This window comes from Atractosteus spatula, chromosome 14, assembly GCF_055471065.1.
Source record: "Atractosteus spatula isolate fAtrSpa1 chromosome 14, fAtrSpa1.hap1, whole genome shotgun sequence".
In the NCBI taxonomy this organism is placed as follows: Eukaryota; Metazoa; Chordata; class Actinopteri; order Semionotiformes; family Lepisosteidae; genus Atractosteus; species Atractosteus spatula.
Genome location: NC_142719.1, coordinates 23,767,873 through 23,791,152, shown reverse-complemented (window position 1 = coordinate 23,791,152; position 23,280 = coordinate 23,767,873). Strand labels below are relative to the sequence as shown.

Below are 23,280 nucleotides of genomic sequence, written 5' to 3'. Positions count from 1 at the left end.
CCAGAGAAAACTCTGGTATGTATGTATGTATGAACATACAACCTTCATGCAGGTAACACCCCAGGAACTGAACCTGAGGCCCCAGCACTGTGAAGAAGCAATGTTTAACACTGCACCACTGTATCACCCAGAAGTTAAAATATAAATACAGATTGGGAAACACTAAGCTAGAAGAAGCTACTCATGATAAGACTTCAGTGTTTATGTTGGTACATTGCTTACATCTTCCAGATAATGTGGGGAGGAATAAAAAAGAAAAATAAAATGTTTGGCTGTATTAAAAGCTTAAAATTGAAATTAAGGGATGTCATGTTAAAATTGTGTAATGCAGTAGTTAGGTCTCATTTAGAATACGATGTATAATTGTGATTATCACATTACAAAAAAATATATTACTGCTTTGAAATGAGTCCAGAGAATAACAAATAGATGCTTTCTGGGTCTTCAAGGAATATTCTACACAGAGAGGCTGAATGAACTTTTTTAGTCTCGAAAAAGAATATTAAGGGACCGGATACAAATATTAAAAATTCTCACAGAAATTGACAACGTCAACCCAGAGGACTTCTTCAGAATAAACAATGAAACACAAACCAGAGGGCACACATGGCTACTACATGGAAGTGTATTTAACAACAGAAGGCACTTCTTTACCCAGAGGGTTGTGGTAGTGTGAAACAAGCTAACCATTTGATTGAGGCTGATACTTTGATTTAATTCAAGGAATTGCTGGATGAGATTCTAGGATCAATCACAGTAAATAGTATCAAATGAGCAAAATAGGCCAAATGGCCTCCTCTCATTTGAAACCTTTCTATGTACAGTTCAGTTTATCGTCATATGCACAAGTGCAATGCTTATCTGCATGTATGTTCCAATACAAAGAGATTAAGAAAATACCAAAAACATAAACACAGAACAGAGGCAGCAACAAAAAGTTAAAGAACATACAACTTTAAAAAAATATCAGTGTGAGCCAGTGGTAGGGGTAATTAAAACATCGCGAAATTGATATTAACATGTCAATTGCAATTACATTCCGTGCATTTTGTATGGATGAGCAGAACAGAAATATCCTTTAGTAATAACCAGAATCGGACAACTCTGATTTTCCATCCTAGTATAGCAGTATATGCTGCTGTGGGATATGCATTTCAACAAACACAGAAAGCTCATCTCCGCACGTAAGTGGGAACAGTAATACTCTAAATTGTTGGAATGTTATAACACACACTGTTCTCCCATCGGTGACTTCTGAGAAAAACAGATTGTAATTTGCTGATTACACAGAGAGCAAAATCTTGTAATTGACCACTCTTCGCCATTGTAATTGAAATAAAGCACATCATTTACTCATTTTGTGGTGTCGTCCTGATACATTTCCATTTCTTAGGCACTCATAAGGTCGTTTGATTGCGTTTAGGAACGCAACCACAGCTGCACTTGCTTGCAGCTCAAATACTATGCAGATCTCTATGAAAGGAATTATGGGTACGTCGCGTAATGGCAGTCGAAGAACACGCAACTGTGCAGAACAGTCCGAATCTACGCTACATTTCGGCATCGCGGAATCTGCTCATTTGCACAGAATTCTGCGACAGCAAACCGAGTGACGTCACGCAGCTGAGCGCCAGCAGTTTCAGACGCTATAGTTCCTGCAGCTGCTGGCCAATCGGCAGCAGAGCTGTCCTGGGTCCCATGGCTATGGCCTGGCCAATCCGCTTCAAGCTTGATGTTTCCCAGTCTTACTGTCCGGCGGAGGCTGCTGTGAACGCTGGCGGGAGCGAGTTTCTTTCTTTCTCTCGGGCAGACCGCGAAGGGAACGGGTTTGTGACGTTTGGAGGGAAACATATTTTTGAAACTTTTCATACGCTTTCTGCCCGGATCCGAAGGTTTGAGTCCCCCCTCTCGTCAGGAAAAAAAAACTTCGAAAACCTTTGGTGTGTGGATGCAGAAAATGAAGATCTGGTACCAAGACTCCTTTTAAATAAGCGACGTATAAATACAGGAAATTCTTCTCTTTCGTTAGGAAAAAAATATACTTTTTATTTTTAGTAAGGAGCTGTCACCCCCTGTTAGAGCGCACGGTTCTCTGTAACTAGATCCTCAGCAGTGCAAAGACGGGGTTTGGGGGTTTCTACGCAGTTTTGTCCCTTTGAGTGACTCGGATAATTATTGTTTTGCACCGCGAGTTGGCCGGGCAGCTGCAGAAATGGCGAAGGTGCAAGTGCTGAACGTTGCCGTCCTGGACAACCCGAGTCCCTTCGGAAACCCCTTCCAGTTTGAAATCACTTTCGAGTGCATGGAAGACCTTCCCGAGGGTAAGCGAATCTCCCTTGGGCTGCGGATGTCGGGCACCCTTTATTTTTGCCTTATCCCAGGTGCAAAGAGCGTCCTGCTGAAATGGCGGGGAGAAATCGTAGGTACTCAAGGGGCGAGCACATCTCTAATTTGTGTTGCATGAGCTGGTGTGACACTTTGCTGTTCAGATTTTAGGTGGAGTAGAAAGCCTATCATAAAGCGCTGTTATGAAAAACTATTATAATCTTATAATATATTGTTTGCTAGTACTTTGATGCAATTTAGTTTTGTAGTTGAACGAATTTATAATAGTTGTAATTTGAGCATTTTCCAAATTTTTTACAGATAAATTGTTTCATTCTCGTAGATTTTCTTAGTGTCAAGAAACATACGGACTATATTATATCAGTTAGGTGAACAGGCCTAACTAGTTCACCTGCAGTCTAACAGTCAAAATGCAAGCAATTAAAAGTAACTGATTCTCTGAGATTTATGACCGCGATAATTCGTTTGATTCTTTCTCTGGTTAGAAGCATATCGCTTTTTTCTTAATTAAACTTATATGTCCTTTCCATTACTTAAAGATGGTAATCTTTGAATTTTGGCGCCGGCGGGGACTTAAAGCAAGCGAGCGAAAAAAAATTCTAGAATCCACGCCTCTTCCATCTGATTGGGCGGCTGATGATACGGGGGCGTGTGTTTTAGCATCTGTTGTGTATTCGATTGGTTCCAAAGCGAGTTACTATGACTGTAGCTCCTGACAGAATGGAAATTGCGGGAGAAGCTTTTGTTTGACGCAGAGCTAGAGGTAGTATTCTGCAACCACATTAATTTGACGCCGAGACGGTTGGTGCCTTCATTTTGAAGTTTCCAAGTTACTCATTAGTAACTTAGAGGTGTTCAAAAAAGAATTTGTTTATCCGATGCTGCTTGGTAATAGTCATAAGTAAATATAACGTTCAATGTTTCAATGAAACATTTACTTCTTAAAGTTTATATTAAAATATTATGAGTATTGAAGACTGTTCAAAAATAAATATATATTCACTGTGACAGTTTGGATTATATTTTGATTTTAATAAACTGTATGATTAGTTGTACCTTTGTAACGTGTTAATTTGTAGTGGGGCAATATTAGTTTCCGTCTGAATATATTTAGTTGTTTTAATTAAACACATTTAATGTCTTGCAGTAATTCTGAAAATTAACATTTTCAGTGTTACTTTATCTTTTGCTGTGCTGCGATATTCTGGTGCCCAAAATCAAAGCTTTCAGAGTTCAGTTATACCAGTTCAAGCCCGTTTAACTTTCTTAAGCCGGCATTGTATTTGTGTAGGAACAAGTGTCACAACCGAAGAAGGCTCCACAGCCGAAACGTTGTATTCTTCTTTTTTCAGCATGGAATAAACCTATTACTGGTTCCTTTGCAGCCTATGTATGCTGATGTAGCTACACACCTAAACTATTTCATTGTATTTGTGTGTTTAAAATTCCTGCTCGACAGTTGGTGGGTTTTTAAGTAATTTGATTACATTGTGATTGTTGGACATTAATGATTTTATATAACGAATGGGCTGTTCCAAATGTTGGAAAAGACCCTTTACCTAATTTTAAGTTAAGTGGCACGTTGGTGTAATGGCTTAGGTGTGTGCCTTGTGTGCTAGAGGTTGGGGGTACAAACCCAGCTCTCACCATGATTTTCGGGGCGGGGCGGTGCAGTGGCTCTGTGGCTGGAAGGATCTGCACCTGTGGCTGGAAGGTTGCTGGTTCAAACCCTGTGGCCGGCAGTGGAATCCTACTCTGTTGGGCCCCTGAGCAAGGCCCTTAACCCCAACTGCTCCAGGTGCGCTGTATAAATGGCTGACTCTGCCCTCTGACCCCAAGCTTCTCTCCCTGTCTGTGTGTCTCATGGAGAGCAAGTTGGGGTATGCGAAAAGACAAATTCCTAATACATGAAATTGTATATGGCCAATAAAGTGATCCGATCTGTTATCCATTAACATGACAGCCTTGGGGTGGCACTTCGGTATTAATTGTAATACGTTTTCGGATGTCTGAGCACCCTGAATCAGTGTGCGCTGTTACAGTGATCACATGTACCTAGGTCTTGCATATGAGGCTGAAGTTGGCTTCTTATTCGCGTTTTTCGTTCTGCCTTAAATGCTGCTGCTGTGATGTTATATCTCCTTTCACCTGTAGATGGCTCTCTTCAGTCAGTACTAATCCGGATGGAATACTGTAGACATCCTCAGTGAAAGAGAATATCCAAATAAATGGCGACTGTCCAAGTTGTGTATTTGTGTGGAATATATTTCAGAAAATCGCAAACCAATTTTAAAAACTCAGAATTACACAAACTTACACTGGGAGAAGGTGATTGCACTTTCTGCTTATTATTATGGTCCTCCCCCCGATTATAAAATCGTCTCACAATTCTGACACTGAGGTGTGAGAGTCAATGTAACAGGCTCTCGAAATCCTGAACTTCAGGAAATTTTACTGTTCAGAGGGTCATCTTTAAAAAAACAGTGCATGGCATGTGAGAATGCATTGGGAAAAGCTGATTGCACTTTCTGCTGTATTGCTGTGGCCCTCCCTCCTGATTGCAAAATCGTCTCACAATTCTGACACCAAGGTGTGAGAGACAATGTGACAGACTGTCAAAACCCTGAAGTACAAGAAATTTTACTGTACCATTTTTTTAAATATGACCCTCTGAACGTGGCATGTAAGAAGACATTGGCAAACAGTGATTTCACTTTCTGCTCAATTTCTATGGCCCTCCCTCCTGATTATAAAAACATCTCAAAATTCTGACACTGGGGTGTGAGACACAATGTAACGGAAACATTGTGTTCTCTTCTTTTTTTCAGCATGGAATAAACCTATTACTTGTTCCTTTGCAGCCTACGCATGCTGATGCAGCTAACCAACTGAACTTTTTTCAGTGATTATGACACTTTGGTATGACATAAAATATGCTTCTATGCCAGAATAAATAATCATGGAAAAATGCCCACAGTGGACATTCATAGTTGTGTTTACCATCCAGATCGCCTGCTTAGATCACAGAATGCAGGTCTTCTTCATATTCCCCAAATTAATAAAATAACAGTTGGCGGTAAAGCCTTTAGTTACAGGGCCCCTAGCTTATGGAACAGTCTCCCACCCCATATTCAGGATGCCGAGTCAATCTCTGTATTCAAATCCACACTGAAGACCTATTGCTTCAGCTTAGCCTACTCACACCTTACATTATAGCCTGCTGCAACCATTGCTGCTGGTGCTGCTGTACATGCCATTGTGTGTCTCTGTGTTGGCCCACCAGGTAGATACATCTGTTCTGACCAAACTATCCTATTCTCCTCCCTACATGTCCGGATGGTGCCTGGGCTAGGCACCATCTGAGTTGGATGCTGCATCACTGCCATGGATCCAAGAGGGACATCGTGGATATAGCTATTGTTTAGAAGGAATTTACTGGTCTACAGAGATCTGCATGGAGTACTAACACACAGTAGACTTTTTTTTAGTAGGTTTTGATGGAGAGATGGATTCATTGTTTCCTTTTTTAAAAATTATATAATGTTAGCATGCCCAAAGGGGTTGGGCAGCCAGTTGACCTTGGCCCCCTAGAGTTTTTTTTTTTCTCCTTACTACGGAGTTTTTGGTTCCTCTCCTCCGTTGTCTTCTAGTCTTCTGTTCTATACTGACAAAATGTATCATCAATTGCATTGTAAAGCACCTTGGGGCAACCTTGTTGTGAAAGGTGCTATATAAAAATAAATTGAACTGAATTGAATTATAGGAAGTAAGAGAATCTTTTGGTAAAAGTGGTTGAGATCGACTTGGGTTTGGAGGATGTCCAGCTTCTTGTGGACTAGTACAAAACTGAGGCCTTTGATGAGAAGAGATTATTCATCCCGTGAAAGGGAAAGGTCAGGGGGTATAGTAACAAGGTTAGGATTGGTGGGAGGGGTGTTGAGAAGTGAGAAACTGGTAGAGCTGGGAGTTGAGGGATCTGATGAGGTTAGTTAAAAAAGGAATATGATGTGGAGCTGTCACCCATAAAAATTCCTTAACTTTTTTAATGTTGTTACCATAGATAAACTGCAGTCAGCAAAGATAAAAAGATAATTATCTTTGCTGACTGCCCTATCTTTCTTACACCAGAAGAAGGCTCCACAGCTGCAGAGTTGTTTCCTTTCTTCTCTTTTCAACATGGAATAAACCCTATTACTTCTTCCTTGCAGCCTATGCATGCTGACACAGCTACCCACCTGCTATATAACATTCCTATGATCACAACTTTGAATGACCACTGTGGGCATTTTTCCATGATTATTTATTCTGGCATTGAAGCATATTTTATGTCATACCAAAGTTGCATTAGCCTGTCTTGATCTAGGTTTTCTGTATACTTTAACATGCCATGTGCAGAATGTCACAATGTAGAAATGCAACAGTGAAGTGTCGTAATTACAAATGTACATGATGAGTGATTTTGTCTCTCTTACCTTTGTGTTGCAATATTAAGATGTTTTGGTCATGAGGAAAGAGGGACAAAGCAAATCAGCAGAAGGTGCTCTATTTTGTTGACTATAAATCCTCACATGCCAAGTTCACAGGGTCATATTTAAAAAATGGTACAGTAATTTTTCTTTCACCTCAGGATTTTGACAGTGTTACATTGTCTCTCACACCTCAGTTTCAGAATTGTGAGACGATTTTGTAATCAGGAGGGAGGGCCACACCAATTCAGCAGAAAGTGCAATCACCATTTGCCAATGTATTCTCTCATGCCATGTTCACAGGGTCATATTTAAAGATCACTTTATTGGCCATATACAATTTCTTGCATTAGGAATTTGTCTTTTCACATACCCCAGCTTGCTCTCCATGAGACACACAGACAGGGAGAGAAGCTTGAGGTCAGAGCGCAGGGTCCGCCATTGTACAGCGCCCCTGGAGCAGTTGGGGGCCTTGCTCAGGGACCCAACAGAGTAGGAATCCTCTGCCGACCGCGGGATTTGAACCGGCAACCTTCCAGCCACAGGCGCAGATCCTTAGCCACAGTGCCACCCCTCCGCCAAAAACAGTATCAGTGTCAGAATTTTGAGACGTTTTTATAACCAGGGGGTAGGTTCATGGCAATAAGCAGAAAGTGCCATCACCCTTTGCTCATCCTCGGTTAACCATATATTCTCATATGCCATGTTCTAAATGTCCCATTTAATACTGCTATATTAAAATGTCTTGTAAAATGCAATAATTTTAGACTTTTAATGATCAGAAGGCAAGGTCGTGGTAAATATGATAGTGCCAGTGAATTCATGTTTTGCCTTTGTCTTATTTACTTGTTGTCTAACATGCCAGTTTGTGTTATTGTGAGTTTTGAAAATTGGTTTTTGATTTTCTTAAATGTTTCATACAAAAATGCAAGTTGGACAGTCACTATTTACTTACATATTCCCCTGTACTGCAGATATGTGGAGTAATCCATCTGGATTACTACATTTAAAAATGACTGTAGAGAGCCATCTACAGGTGAAAGGCAACATAACACAGCAGCAGCATTTAACTTGGAACGAAAAACACAAATAAGGAGCATACTTCAGCCTCGTGTCTTGCATAGTGTTTAGGAAATGATAAAATAGATTTTTCAAAGCACTCCCCATTAATCTGTGTTTGTGTCCTCTGCTATTCTGTATTCAGGTCTCAAAATATTATTTTCTTTTAGCTTGTCACTGTAGGGCATTAAGCCCAGGAATGTGTCTGGTAATTTATGGATTGATTTGAGAGAGCAATAATTTTTTATTCAGCATGGTGAATAAAATTATGTATTATTTTAAATGGTTTTAATAGTATAAATGTTCAATTGTAACATCTCAATCTGCGTTCTATGTTTTGCTTTATCCAAAATATGAAGATGGTGATTTCATAGGTGCTTCATAAGTGACATTCTGTACTTATCTACATTTAAATGTAATCTGTCACGTGTTTGCCCCATCCTTAAGTGTTTCTGTATTTCATCTACAATGATGGTTAATCCTCCTACTTGGGTATCATCTGTGAGCTTATTATGCCGGAATCTAGATTGACATTAGAGCAACAGTTGTTCTAATACAGGTCACTGTGGTACTCCACTAATTAATACCATATATACCATATATACATTCACCTCTTTACTGTTTTCCAACCATTAACTATTCTTGCATCCAGAAACATTTCCCTGACTGTCAACAGCAAGGAATTTGACAATTACTGTTAGGACTTTAATCAAAAGACCATCGAAAGTTTAGACATAGGCCTGCCATTTCATATTTCTTTGTCCTCATTACTGCCGTTCCTTGTTCAAGGATGTTAAAGGTAACAGAATAAAAGCTATTTACAATCGTGTATGGTTCTCATGAGACTGTTGGAAATAGTTTTTTTTCCCTCTGTTTGTATATCTTTCAGATTTGGAGTGGAAGATCATTTATGTGGGTTCTGCTGAGAGTGAGGAATATGACCAAACTCTTGATTCTGTTCTCGTTGGTCCAGTTCCAGCAGGAAGACACATGTTTGTGTTCCAGGTGGGTGTAGAGATTAATTGGATTAGGTAAACATATACCAATCTGGGAAGGCAGGACTGTAGAGGTTTTTTATCTATGGATTCAGTGTTGGACATTTGTAAATGTTCTTAACAAATGGCACTGCCATTGGATGGTACAGAAATGGGCAGATTGTTGCGTTTTATCACCACCCAATTGGAGAAACTACATATTACCCTATTTGCAGTAATTGTGTGTGAGAGTATGTGTCACAGTTTTGTACAGTAAAGCTATGTGTATTCTGCATGCTGAATTAGAACATGAGGTTATAAATGAGAGGAGGCTATCTGGCCTAGCTAGATCTTTTAGTACTCATCCACCCATTTCTTGTATGAAGTATTGGGTTCGACCACATAACTTGCTAGCCTGTTTCAACCCCCACGAACCTTTGGGTAATGAACTTCCTTCTGTTCTTGCTTTTAAATGCATTTCCGTGTAGTTTCCACATGTTCCCACAGGTTTGCTTCATTGTTCAATTTGAAAAGGCCACTGGGTTGACTTAGTGCCTCTGCAGATTTAGAATGCTTCTGTCAATTTCCCCTCATAACCTTCTCTGTTCATGACTAAATAGCTTCATTTCTTTCTAGACTGCCAGTCTAGGACTGATTCCAGAGTAGTTATATAATTTTGGACACCATGTTACAAAATATACACCATTTTCTATATTAAGACTTTTTTGGTTACTGTTATGTAACTGTAAAAAGTGAGGCAGCTTTGGTACAACTGATTGATTGTTGTGAACCACTGAAAACAAATAAAGTTTAATGCAATGGACTATTGTCTAATTAGTGACTCTGGGCAAAAGTGCAGTGTGTTTCACCGACACCGACAGTGTTTTGTTGGATTTTTTGTCTTAAATGCAGTATTTGCAATTAATTAATTCCTGGAATTTTTATCTGTGACAAATTATATCTATCAGTGGCACCATGCATTTGAAATAAAGTGCTGCTTACTCCCTCCTTGCAAAATATACAGTGCCTTCCCGGAGTTTAATGGGACAGCGAAGTCTACAAAAAGTGCCATTGCATTAACTAATTTACAACTAAAGTACAACTCGTAACTACTTAAGCTATTTTTTTAATGGTCAGTTCAGTTCTCTCCTTCTGGGTCAATTAAACAATTTGTTAATGTTGAGCCTTTTTAACTTGAGGGAAGAAAATTACTGGGACAAGTGGATGACTAGTGTTAACATGTTGGTCAGGTGTTGTGTAATTAAGCTCATAAAAGAGCTGTGGGTGTTCAGTCTGTCTGCCTTGCTTTGAGTTTGTTTGGAGCCCCTTGTCAAAAGTCAAAATGAAAACTAAAAAGCGTAGTGAAAGAAATTTTGAATTTGAATTTTAAAACAAAACTCTGAAGAACTAAAACCATTTTCACCAAGAAGAAAATTTACAGGTGATGACAGAAAAATGATCAAAAATCCTGAAACAGTCCTCAGAGTAAGTGCCAACTTCCAGTGCAGGACTGAAGTTGTCAAAATCCATAGGTCACTGAAAACGGACACAGGAGTTTGAGGTTAAAATCTTACGGGTATGATCAAGATAATTCTTTACCAAAGTAACTGGAGAAAAAGTGCATGTGTTTTAAAGAAAACCACCTCCTTTTTGAAAAACGGTGGAGATTGTCGTGGTGAGGGCACAAATTGCCAACTGTGGACCTGGTCTTGTAGCAGACAATGGATGCAGTAGAAGGCAGACTGTTATTGTTACATCAGAATTCCTGCTTAGAACAAATTGATATACAATTTTTTTCAATGCTTTATCATGCGGCATAACAGTGACCTAAAATATGACCAATGCCATCCAAGTAGTTATCAGGAAAACACTGGAAAATATTTGACTGTCCAAGTTTACCTCTGGATTTAAATCCAATTGAGCAAGTTTTTTACTTGTTGAAGAGAGGATTGAAGTTTGAGCATCCTGAGAATAGGTAAAAGCACAACAGCATAACCTCTTAACCTCTTGAATGGTTAAAGTTTGGTGAGTTCAGTGGGTTGTGAATGTCATGGATTTGTATGCAACCAAGTATTGACCTTTGCATTCTTAAATGAACGTCCCGATTCTGTAATTCCTTGAAATTACTGGGTTGAACGATTTGTTTTTGTTCAAATAAGATCAAATGTACTGCGTTAAATTACTCAGAAGCAAAATGCACTTATCATTCATATTAATCTCATGATTACAAATTAATTGGTTTAATAACAGCAAATATTCTTGACACTCTCTCCAAATACTGGTGTATGCTGTAGCTGTATGCATTTTTTGTGCTATTGAAAATTGCTCTCATTATGCCTGCTTTGAAGACTAGTGTTTCATTATATTTACTTGATCAACAGATTCTTGGTTGATTGAAATGTAATGCTACAATTTTATTTTTGACTTGGATTTATTCTGTGGCTAGCTAATATGACTATTATAAAATATTATTTTGATATTGGTAAACATTCAGTCTCAAAGTTATTGCAAAATTCTTGCATAATGAAACAAGTAAGTTTAAATCCTTTTGTTTTTGATTACTGGACCAAGAACTGCAGTTATTCAGTTGTACTTTTTAGTGTCAATTGTGGATTTATTTTAAAAACATGGCAGCAGAGTATACATCAGTTCTGAGAAATAGGAAATATGTTCATGCTGTGTGCTTTTCTTTATGTGCAGATACCTTGTAATGAATGGTACTAATCAATTTTAATGGGTTACCTGAAGCAGTAGAGGCCCTGTTACATTATAGAGGGTGAATCTTAGCACAGAAGAAACTGCCTATCCTATGCTGCTTCTGCTAAGTGCCTATTGAAGTCCAATCTGCTGTCAATACTGGAAGTGTGTCTGCTTTTCTGCAAAGCGCTAGACTGTGTCCCCTGTTTTCTTTGCTCCTGAAGTCTGTTTTTAAGCTCACACACATAAGCAGAATGCGAATTAGCTCTGTAATGTAATGAAGGTGTTTGCACATCCTAGTATCGCAATATGGTTTCAAAAGGTCCACTTCCCACACATAATCATATAATTGTTTTCAGGTTGCAGGAGTGCAGTTGAGACCAATAGCCACTGGTCCCATATGTCATTCAGTCCAGCAACAAGGGCTTCAAAAGACCAGTTGATGAGATCCTAGGGCAGTTAAATGGTGTATTGGGAAAACCATGTGATGAAGTTAAGAGCCATTTTAACCTGATTAACTCGAGAGCCAAAGACGTATGACTACAGAACTACAGAGCTACAGAAAGCTCTACGACAAATGAAATTTGTGTCCCTCCCCTGCTCCTGTGGAGAACCATGCAAAATCCATACATATGGCACCACTATATCTCAGGACCCAGTGCTAAACTTCTGTCATATTAATAAGTTATCTTTTCAATGCGGTCTCCACTGGCGTTTGTGTTGCTGGCCATCCCTGTTGGACAGCTTTTTTTTCTGTGCAAGGCTTTTGCTCCCTAACCGAAGTCCTCCTTTCGGACAGGCGGATGCCCCGAACACCAGCCTCATTCCGGAGAGTGATGCGGTGGGCGTGACGGTGGTCTTGATCACCTGCACCTACAGAGGCCAGGAGTTCATTCGGGTTGGCTACTATGTCAACAACGAGTACACTGACCCAGAGCTCCGGGAAAACCCCCCTCTCAAACCAGACTATTCACAGGTGAGTGGTGCAGAGTTCTTGGGGAGTTTTGATTCCCATAAATGTACTTTTTGTAGACATCTAAAAGTTTATATTTTGGCAGGAACATTGATAATGCACAAAGCATATCAAATCACAGTATCACTGCTTTACCAAATGACTTTGCTGATGGAGTGCTGAACCTGGAAAAGTTTAAAAAATGAGAAATAAGCTAGGAAAAAGTATGGAAATTTTAGTATCAAAATAATGCTTACCTAAAGAAGTTCACTACACACAAGTATATTGGTGTTAAACATACCTAATCTTCTCTGTGTTTCTGAAATCAAAATCTTCAAGCTGTTATTAGTGTTCATCTGAGACTTCAGTTGGCTGGGTACCAGAAAGTTGCTCAGCACATGAAACTAAAATCTCCCCATGTTAAAATAACATAAGGAGGCAGAGTTGATTTGTGATTTCAATTAGATTGGGATCTTGTATATTTAATATTTAATTTAAACCTTTGACATACATGCACGATTGCACATGTGGTCCCTGCAGCGAACATCACAAATACAGTGTGATTATGTGATTAGAATTTAAGCAACACAATATTCTCATGATGGTGCAACAATCCTATATAGTCTTCAGTGTTTTCTGTTTAGCTAGCTAATATGGACTTACGAACCGTTAGTCTTCACAACTGTCTTCTCTTAAATTTGACAGCTCATTGCAGAGTATCAATATTGATATTCAGGCTAGCATAAATACAGAATTCAAGAGCCTATACAGAACCAAACTTGACTGTACTCGGAGAGTCAATTATGCTAAGTAATAGGTTTATTCAATGCTGAAAATGCAACATTTTGGCTGTGGAGCTTTCTTTGGGTGTGAATCATGCTAAGAGTTTGCTATTGTAAACTGAACATGTAATCAGTGTGTAAGACATCTAGCTAACAGTAATGTTTACGTTTTGAGAGTGACTGATTTGTGACACAAATGGGGCCGCAAATGATAATTACAGTTACAGTCAAACTCCAGTCCTGCTGTGCTAACTGATCAGATAGTTCGTTAAATTAAACTCAAATTAGCCAGATGACTTTCGTAAAAATGCTGAAAAAGTAATACTACCTCACAGGAAAAAATGTCATAATTAGGCAGATAATTTTGTCCAATAGAAATAAGTTGATTATAAATATCTGGGAAAATATATTTAGTCTTAAGTAAAAACATGAATGAATATCAAAAGATTGTAATAGAAATACATTCATCAAAGCTAGATAATTTTCTCAATGTGAAATGTAGTCAAGCTGTAGTCTTCAGAAAATATTGGATTGTGATATAAGACGTTTTATAAAACGGATAGTTCTGGTCCTGAAATTTGATTGGCTGGCACGCTTTCGAAGCCGTGCTATATTCTCTGATATACACACACTCCAAAAGGAATTTTAACTTTTTACTGTGTGATAAAGAAATATCAGTTGTATAGCATAGATAAAAAAGCTTGGATTCTCAGGAATTTGATACATGTATCTTCTTCTGCTGTCTCTGTTGCACTCTTGAGGATCCTTGTGATTTTTTGTGCTCTCGTTGAATTATAGTGTCGCATAGTTTAAATCATTTTCACTTTATCAAATTATCAAACACTCGGTTAAAAGCAAGGGAGGTTGTCTGTTATAGTGGACATAAAAATGAGAGTTCGCTACGATGTTATTGGAAACCCAATTTTAATAACAAAGCGCTGGAGTGATATCCTGGCAGACACTGAGACCAGCACCAGTGGGAGTACTCCTGCAGCGAAAAAGAAAATGCCTGACGAACTAGGGATTGGACAGTTTTTCAATGCTTGTATGATCAATGGAAATGTTCAAATAACTTTGCTAAAGAAATAAACAAAAAACAAGTAATTTATTCCTTTATCATATTGGCTAGCTAGTGTCCTCTCTTTGCTAGTTAGTTACTTATGGCTGTGTTTCTGCGTTGTGTAGCAACGAGGGACTATATTCTCAGGCGGAGGAACGTAAACAGTTTAATTTTTGTGTTAAATAATTTTTTTTAATTAAAATTCATTGCATACAACAATCACATATTTGGGGACTGTTTTATAAAAACTTCGCATCGGGCCTAACAACACCTTTTAGCTGTGACTATATCCACGATATAGCACGGCCTCTCGTGCCTTATTGCTTAAGTAGTCTTCATGCTGTAACGGAGCAAAGTCTAGAACTTTGGCACAGAATTCTGACTTAATTTGCAAAAACAACATCACTCTGCTTGGGCCATTATTAATGTTGCAAATTTGCACATAGAAATGTTCAGCAATACAAATTAAGATTTGTCTGCACAAAATGTGTTTTCTGACTCATCCATTTGTGTTTGCATTGATATTTTTAATATTATGCACTGTTATTTCACAATATCTAGACCAAAAGGAGTCAAAGCAGCAGAAAAGGTGGTAAAAATGGAAAAACTGCAATATGGATATGTATTATGTGTTAATTTGAGGTTTTATCCGTTAGTGTGGTAATTAGTCACATGAAAAATGTCAACAAAGCATGCATGTGTTTAAAACAAAAGTTATAGATGGGTCTTGAAATATAAAAAAAACTGCCTGGAGACAGTCTGAAAGAAGTCTGGAATTTATCAATGCCACTTGAAAGCTGGCTACAGTTTGTGAAACAAGGTACTGTTCACAGTACAAATGTTTGAGGGGAAAAAAAGCTATCCAAAAGGAATATAGGGACAGACTATAACTATGTATGTGATGAGCAGCAGTCTAGCAGAGATCTTGAGAACTACTTTATTAGAGGTAGAAATGTAAATATTCCCTTAAGAACAGCAAAATGTACATTAATACAAAAATGGGTGTTTAGCTGCCTGGAAACTCTTCTTGAAAAGAGGCAACAAAACCAGAAAAATGACCAACAGATATGAAACTATGGACTTGCAGATTTAAGATTTACTGGAAGATCAATATTTGTGCCTGCCGGTATCTGTCATTGATCACTGAATATCGTGAAGGGAGTCAGTAAACAATTGCAGTAGCATTCACTCTAAAGCCAATAAAGATGCTTTATTCAGGTGTATTTCCATAGAGTTGATTCAGGAATGCATCCTCTCTTCCTGGTGAGTGGACCTGCACAGCAAGAATATTTGCATGTGGCAGCTGCATATTACAGATGAGAGAGAATTTGTAGCAGTCTGCACAAAAAAACTATATATTGCAGTCTTACCTTCTAGTCTATCAATTGGAACATGGAACATATACTGTAGGAGAAACTGCTTCATTTCTAAGTTGTACCACTGAAATAAGTTCATTTTTTTGGTGTTAAACCACTACGAGATTATTTCTGACTTGTCCACTTTGTCATAACACCACATGGTTAGCATGTCATTAATGTAATTACCTCTCTTACTGGGCAAAACAACCCCGCTGTTCCATACAAGTGTAAATTCAACATTTTGTAGTCACGTATGTCAAACTCCTGGCAGAATGAAGTCTAGTTTAAATGCACCTAATATTTTATCACCCTGTCTTGTTTCAGCTCCAGAGAAATATCTTGGCCTCTAATCCACGTGTCACACGCTTTCACATCAACTGGGAGGGCACTCCAGACAAGATGGAGGACTTGGAGAATGTAGACCCAGCGCCCAACACCATGCTGCCCCCAAGCTGCACCCCCAGTAAGAGCCCTGGGCTCAGCCTGGTACCTGACAACTCCATGGACTGCTTGTAGACGTGTGCTTACTTAGCCACCCCCTAACTCTCCCCACACACACCTTCACTGCCAGCAAAGCCTTAAAGCACTTCCTGACAACGGGCCCCAAGAAATTGCTTGATCTCCCTCCGAAATGAATCCTTTCAAGCAGGTCAACAGAGTGCCCACTCCCACCTGGAAGATCGTCTTTCCTCAATGGGGGCAAATCTCACAAGTCTCTCTGGGCTTGTCTGAGCCAATGCCTGACACTTTTTTGTGTGGAGTTGGGATGCTTTATCTTTCACTTCTCATAAATGGGACAACTTTTCGTAAGAAACTGCTCTCTGTGAGAAGTAATGCCAAACTGCTGATTCACAGAGGACATCAGCAAATCACAGTGTACACTGTTTAATCTTCGTCTGTACCAGGGAAATAGGAGATTTAAGGGGGACAGGCATTGAGATAGGTGTTGTAAACATCTGTATATATGTTTTTCTTTTTTTCATGTATTCCAAATAAATTCTCACCTGTTCCTTTTTTGTATTTTGTTGTATTCTACACAAAGCTTTATAAATGGTACTATTAAAAGTTTTTTAATTCTTAAATATAGTGATGCACTCTGGTGGGCATTTGAATGTGGATATCTTGGTAAAGGAGTACGAGTTCATGAAAGCTCACAGATGAGAAAGCGGTTAAGCCTTTTTTTTTGTGTGACCGGTGTATACAGACATCTGTGCATGTGATGGGTATGTAATTATTTCTGCACACTGGCTTGGCAACTCTTCCATGTACCTTGAACAGAATCTCTTGCAGTGGAATTATGTTCCTTTACAATAATATGGTGAAGGTCTGAATATTTCTTACCATATGTAGCAAGTTTGCATTTGGAATATTAAAACAAATTAGGGAGAAAGGGAATCTTAGCTTCTGATAGGACACTGGTGATCTCATGTTTTGTATTAACATAGTGCAGAACAACACTAACTAAAGTTTACAATAAGTGCCAAGTGATGTATTACTTAAGCAGTGTCATCGATGCTGACTGTAGTAAATAGTAGATCTTTCATTGTGGCTGGATCTAAATGTGGAAAAGATGCTTGCAGAAAATGTTTTAACAACACTGCTAACCTCAGTGTATTGTCTTCTTGTGAGGCTTTTTCTGTTCCCGTTTTTCTTATTCCCCAATAGCTAGGTTTGTTGTACTGAAGCTGCCTTTTAGTGGCCTGTATTTTTCATATCAGCATTCCTGTAACCTTGGTGGGGGATTCTTTATAATTGAGTCTATATTGAGGGTATATATTGAAAGTACATAGGCACATTATTATGAGAAGCAATGAATGAGATTTAAGTAATTCTGAACAAACCAAACCACTGAAAATCTGGAAAATGTAATGCCAAGGAAAAGGATGAAAGAACAGTTAGTTGTAACAGTATATAGTTTTGAAACAAGATGGTTACAAATTCTTCAGATCAACATGCTTTGAAAATGCTTTTTTCAATTTTTCTAAAAAAGTGTTTTTAAGGATTCAATAAAAGTATTGCCCAGAGATGTGATAAATTCTTAAGAGCACAAGAAGTGTCCACGATGAGAGGATGTTTTTCTGTCCATTTTATCTGTCTGGTCAGCTGGCTTCTGGAAGTAGAAACACTTGCTTTATACCGTGCAGGAAATCTACATGTCAAGCCAAGCTGAACTGTTACTTTCTTTCTATTCTGCTTTTCAATGGTAAAAGGAAGTTAAAAACTGACAGATTATTTTAGCCATATGTGTTTATTTAATTTAAACTGAAGAAAGTTTCTAAAAGAGCACTATCATACTTGTAAACATTCCCACTCATACTGGATCTGTAGTACCAAGTTGAAATTTGAAAATGGTGTTTTATATATGATCAAGGATCCTGGTAAGATGTAGGGTCAACCTTTTCTATGGAACAAATTAATATTTGTGCATCTCCACGTTTTTTGTCCTATGTCACTTTTGAATTTTTGCTCTGCTTTCAGTTTAGAATGATGTAAATAATGCAAAACTAATAAATCTGCCTTGAGAACTATGATCAAGTGTGTTGGGATTGAGAGAAAAAAGTTACTTATAATCTGGTTCACCCTTCGAGGTCACCTACTGGTTCTTGGTCTGAAAGCTGTCACCAGATTATATTTATGGTCAGGGCATGCTAATATATCTTTCTCTAAGGGATTAGGTCACCCTTGCTTCTTTACAACATTTTTATACTGAAGTTTTACGAAGAAAACATTTTACAAAGAGAGTGAAAGATGAGTTATAGCGACACCTGGTGGTGCACAGTTTTGCCAACACTACTCTAGGGCAGGCCCCTCTTGCATCAAGGTATTTGAAGGTAATTGTCAAAGAAGAGGTGCCCATACCTAATCAAGTTTGGCTGTTGCAACTTAATCCAAATAATTATGCTGTTTTGTCCATGAGTGCTATTGATGGGTATGATGTATCTGATGATGATGATTCTCATGTACATCATTTCCAGTTGTGGGTGATGTAAGTAACATCACTTTATTAGTATATATACAATTTCTTGCATTAGGAATTTGTCTTTTCACATACCCCAGCTTGCTCTCCATGCAACCCACAGACAGGGAGAGAAGCTTGGGGTCAGAATGCAGGGTCAGCTATTGTACAGCACCCCTGGAGTTGTTGGGATTAAGGGCCTTGCTCAGGAGCCCACCAGAGTAGGATTCCTCCACTGGCTGCGGGATTTGAACCAGCAACCTTCCAGCCACAGGTGCAGATCCTTGGCCACAGAGCCACCGCTCTGCCCCTTGGAGATGAAAACTTCTTGTCTGTACTTTAAGCACTAAACCAATGGTTGAGTGTCCTAATAATTTCTCAGAATTTCAGTTATAATTATATTTGCATGCACTGGGTTAAAAGGATATCCATTTAGTTGGGGGACAAATGCATTTGAACTAATTTTGTTATAGATATGAACCTATGATTCTCAAGTTTTGGTGCCAATATAAGTAACAATTGTTTGGAGTAACAAAATGTTTGCTTCTGAATGCAAAATGTATATTTCGTCTGTACATTTTGGCAGACATCTAAATTTGAACACAGTTGCACTCAACTTAATGAGTATCGTGTCACTTGGAACTTGCAGTGTAGTGAGGGGCAGGTGACGTGCAGAATTAGATCCGCCAGCCAAAGTCTACGGCAGAGATCTACTGTATATTTCGTAGCTCATATTTTAGGTGATTCTGGTAAACGGAAATCGACCCTGTTTGTCATCTCTGTAGTCTCGAGGCATTATGGTTATAAAGGTATATATATAAAGGTTTTGGTCGGGTACCGTTTGCAAAGTGGAACCCCGTAGACAGGCAAACTTCACGCAGCCATTTTCAATCCAACATGTCCGTAACACATCGCTAGGCAACAGTGTAACTGCAACAGAGCAGTCGGCTCACAGAAGGTCCAGTCTGTTGTGCGCGCAGTTCGGAGCGGTTATGGCAGGCTCTCAGTCCAAGCGGCTACAGGTGAATGCTCACACTGGGCAAACCAAACACATTGTTACAATAATAGACAACAAATAAAAGCCCAGTATTGGAAAAAAAAACTTTTTTTAACATCTCGCTAGACATATTGTTGCAGGTATTAGTAATGAACCTTATCTTGAAATAAGAAACTACTTGCTATTTGGGAATCGTAAAAACAAAATACATGTTTTTAATCAAATATGGTATGTTTGTTGTTGTAGGGTAGTTAGGGTAATGAACTACGTCCTACATAGCAACACTGCCTCTTTATTCGCCATGTTAATTTTGCTCTTTTAACTGCAAGGTGGAAGCTGTATTCAGTGTTGAAGAGCGGGACTCTCCAGTGCGTTGACTCAAGGAGCATCGGAGTGCTTTGACGCACAGTAAGACTTTGATCTCTGCACTTCCTTTAAGAATCATTTTTTGCCGTGAAACCTACAGTTCGTCATCAGCTCTGCCCTGTCTGACAAATGCATTTTTTAAAATTATTTCACGTTTTTACTGTGAATTATGAAGCCTTGATTTTGATTATTTTTGTTGCTCTTCTATAGTAGTATAGTATTGTAGTTAATTAATCTTGATTACTTTGTGATAGCCATACAGGCTTTTATTATTTTCCTTAAACTGCCTTAGATTCAGTAAATCTCTCATAAATAACCTTGAAATAGATTATAAAGGGGGTGACCCTGAGATCTTTTTGCATGACAGATAGCAGGCCTTGCACTGAGGCCCAGCAGCTTGCTGCATTCTGTCTGAGATGTTAATGTGTACAGTATTGATAAAAAATAAGTTATTATATGGCAATTCATTTAAAACCGTAGTCCCCAACAATAGTCAGTGCGGGTTAAAGCCCCTCAGGCTTGAATGGGGTTTTTAATAACTTATCCAGCTGAAGAGTCTGGAGTAACCTACAAAGATCATCGAGTGATAAACTATGCAGGAGAAGCTGCTGTGGCATGACTTTGGAGTTTCTCTGAATATCAGCACAAGGAGCTGCAACATACTGTTAGTGTGAGAGTCAGAATGTGAAGTAGGAACCTCATTGTAGGAAGCCCTTTGTCTTAACCTCTGGACCAATAAGACCTTTATCTCCTTTAGCACTGGCAGAAACTTTGAATATGTCCTGTAAAGTGAATGGTCAGGTCAGTGAACTCATTAAGAGTTCAGTTAAGAAAAACACCTGATCCATGATCACTGGATTTAGAGCCTCTCCAGAACGGAGCATAGAATGTGCCCTCCAGTATACTCCAAATCCAGACTGTGCCTCCTCACTCTTGGCTGCAGGTCCCAATTCTGTTTTCCATAATCTGAACTGAGATAAATATTGGAATGGGATTAGGCAGACTGAGGAGAAATATCCCCTATCAGACACTTAAAGAACCAGTAGCTCCAAAATAACATTTTGGAGCTACTGGTAAATCCTTGTATGTCACTAGGAATAACAACACTCAGAAATTAAGCTTATTGCAATGTTCGTTGAGTATTTTAGACACGATAATTTAGACTTAACCTGCTTGACTGAAGGCTACCTTCCTGGCCAAAGGATGAGGAGGCTGGGACCCCCAAAGTGAAGAGTGACCAAGGGGCAGCTGCAGTGAAGGAGGGATGCGAAAGACGTATGCAAGGGAGAGAAGAGGATTACATACAGTACAGTATTTATAATGTTTAGGTTAGGAAATTATGTCATGATTGGTTACAAATTAACGACAGCTGAGGTTGCTGAACTTAGCAGTTGTCATTCCTCCTAAACCTTCGTTACAAGCTCCATTTATACATAAATTTATCCAAAATGTGTTATTCCTCATGGCATAGTATGACTATTTACATAAACATTATTAACATTAAGGAACTTCCAAGTATTTTCCATTTAGACATCATTAAAACCAATAGATATGATATCAATAGTTAACAATAAGTGATAATGAGGTAAAAATATAATTGTATTTTGTTTACATAGTGATTTCATAAAAAATAACTAAAAATAAACTATTTTCTTTAAAGTAAAAAAAACAGCTCAAGGCTTCAATTTATTTTGAAAATGATGTACATTAAATATTAAACAGAATTAATCTCATGCAGTTAACATACCTTAGATTTGTTATATATACATAATTCACTTATTGATCCACATACCTTTGGATAATCACATTTGTAAACAGTCATTAGATAAGAGAACCGACATTAATGTGATCAATAGTCATAAGACTCATTGCCAGGTGATTTTTCCTCTTTGCCAGGCACTGGAATTGTATTGAAAATTCCAAGGAGGTTTGCAACTCAATGAAATGCAGTTAATCATAAAGCCACCCCCGTGGACTTCTTAAGAGTGAGTAATAATTTTCTAGCTGGTCATATCAGATGAGGTTGTGATTAGGGCAGTGGTGTACCTGAAGTGAAAGTTCCTTTGGCTCCTCTATTTTTTGGTGATCAACAACTTATTTTGCTGAAAGAAAAACTACAGAAATGCATAGAACGAGGTATAGAAGAGCTCTTAAAATGATACAGGAAATGAATAAAGTAAATTTAATAATGCTGATAACATTCTATAAGATGCTTGGCCTGCAATGCAGAGACCAGAGACCAGATCCCATGCTTCTCATGTACATGGACCTGCGTCAGTTAATCTGGCTGGGTGCTCAAGACTTATATCACTATAATAAGACAACCATAATGTGATCATAATAGGTTTGGTTCAGAGTTTGAAATTTTACATTGCATTGCATTAAGACAACTCAGCGGGTCGTTGTTTAGCATAAGTAAACAAGAATCATGTCCAGTTCCTGTATTTTTCAAAGGGACAGAAATCTTTGAATTGTTTTCGTCAGGAAAGATGATGGAAGCCTGTGCCATCCTCCTCAAACATGGAAGAATCTATTAACTTGACTGGGGATTCCTAATAATTTTAATACTCAGTTTTAATACTGAGTGCCAATGCAAGGTGTCTTATATAATAAATAAGAACAAAACATTTTGCAATGAAAATTGAACCATGTTTTATGACCCCAGATTAACCTCACTGAATATCTGCTCTAAGATGCTTCTCACTGGACTCTTTGCCAGGTCTCTGGCTCATTAGAAAGCAGTCAGATGAACATATTATTTGCTCTATGGCAACTTGGGAAGGACAAAGGACGTGTCTTATTCAACTTTAATTGATGTTGTTGCCAAGCAGATCTCCATTAACCATTAACCTGGCATTTTTAAAGGGATTCCCATTGTTTTATTTTATTTTTCTACTCCGAGGATGATGAAAGGCAGATTCTTGCTTTCAACATTTTCTGATTTGACTTGTTTTTGTACTTTATGTTTCAAGAACACACACCTGGAAGTCCTGAGAGGGAGAAATTGGCAGCTGGGCAGGGTTTGAAATGAAAATGTTCTTTCCTCATGTTCTGTGGGAATGGCTGCATCAGTAGTCAAAGTGAGAACATAAAAAGGGTTACAAATGAGAGGAGGCCATTTGCCCATTTGGTAGTTACTAGATCATTGATCCGAGGAATTTATCCAACCATTTCTTAAAATAAGACAGGGTATCAGATTCAACAGCATGGCTTCATACTGATTCATACTCCCATAACCCTTTCCATAAAGAACTGCCCCCGTTCTTT

General features: G+C 38.5%; 1 protein-coding gene across 1 annotated transcript; it reads left to right on the top strand.

Moving 5' to 3' along the window:
* The first annotated feature begins 1,728 nt into the window (after positions 1-1,728).
* Positions 1,729-18,222, top strand: LOC148820933 (histone chaperone asf1b-B). Its single transcript, XM_088931696.1, has 4 exons — positions 1,729-2,321; positions 8,761-8,876; positions 12,342-12,518; positions 16,019-18,222. Exons 1-4 carry the CDS (start codon positions 2,213-2,215, stop codon positions 16,208-16,210), a joined length of 594 nt encoding a protein of 197 aa, XP_088787822.1. The 5' UTR covers positions 1,729-2,212; the 3' UTR covers positions 16,211-18,222.
* Positions 18,223-23,280: the final 5,058 nt, after the last annotated feature.

Coding starts and splice junctions, on each gene's coding strand:
- LOC148820933 (XM_088931696.1), top strand. CDS start 2,213: ATGGCGAAGGTGCAAGTGCTGAACGTTGCCGTCCTGGACAACCCGAGT. Junction 8,877..12,341: donor GACACATGTTTGTGTTCCAG/GTGGGTGTAGAG, acceptor CCTTTCGGACAG/GCGGATGCCCCGAACACCAG. Junction 12,519..16,018: donor TCAAACCAGACTATTCACAG/GTGAGTGGTGCA, acceptor GTCTTGTTTCAG/CTCCAGAGAAATATCTTGGC.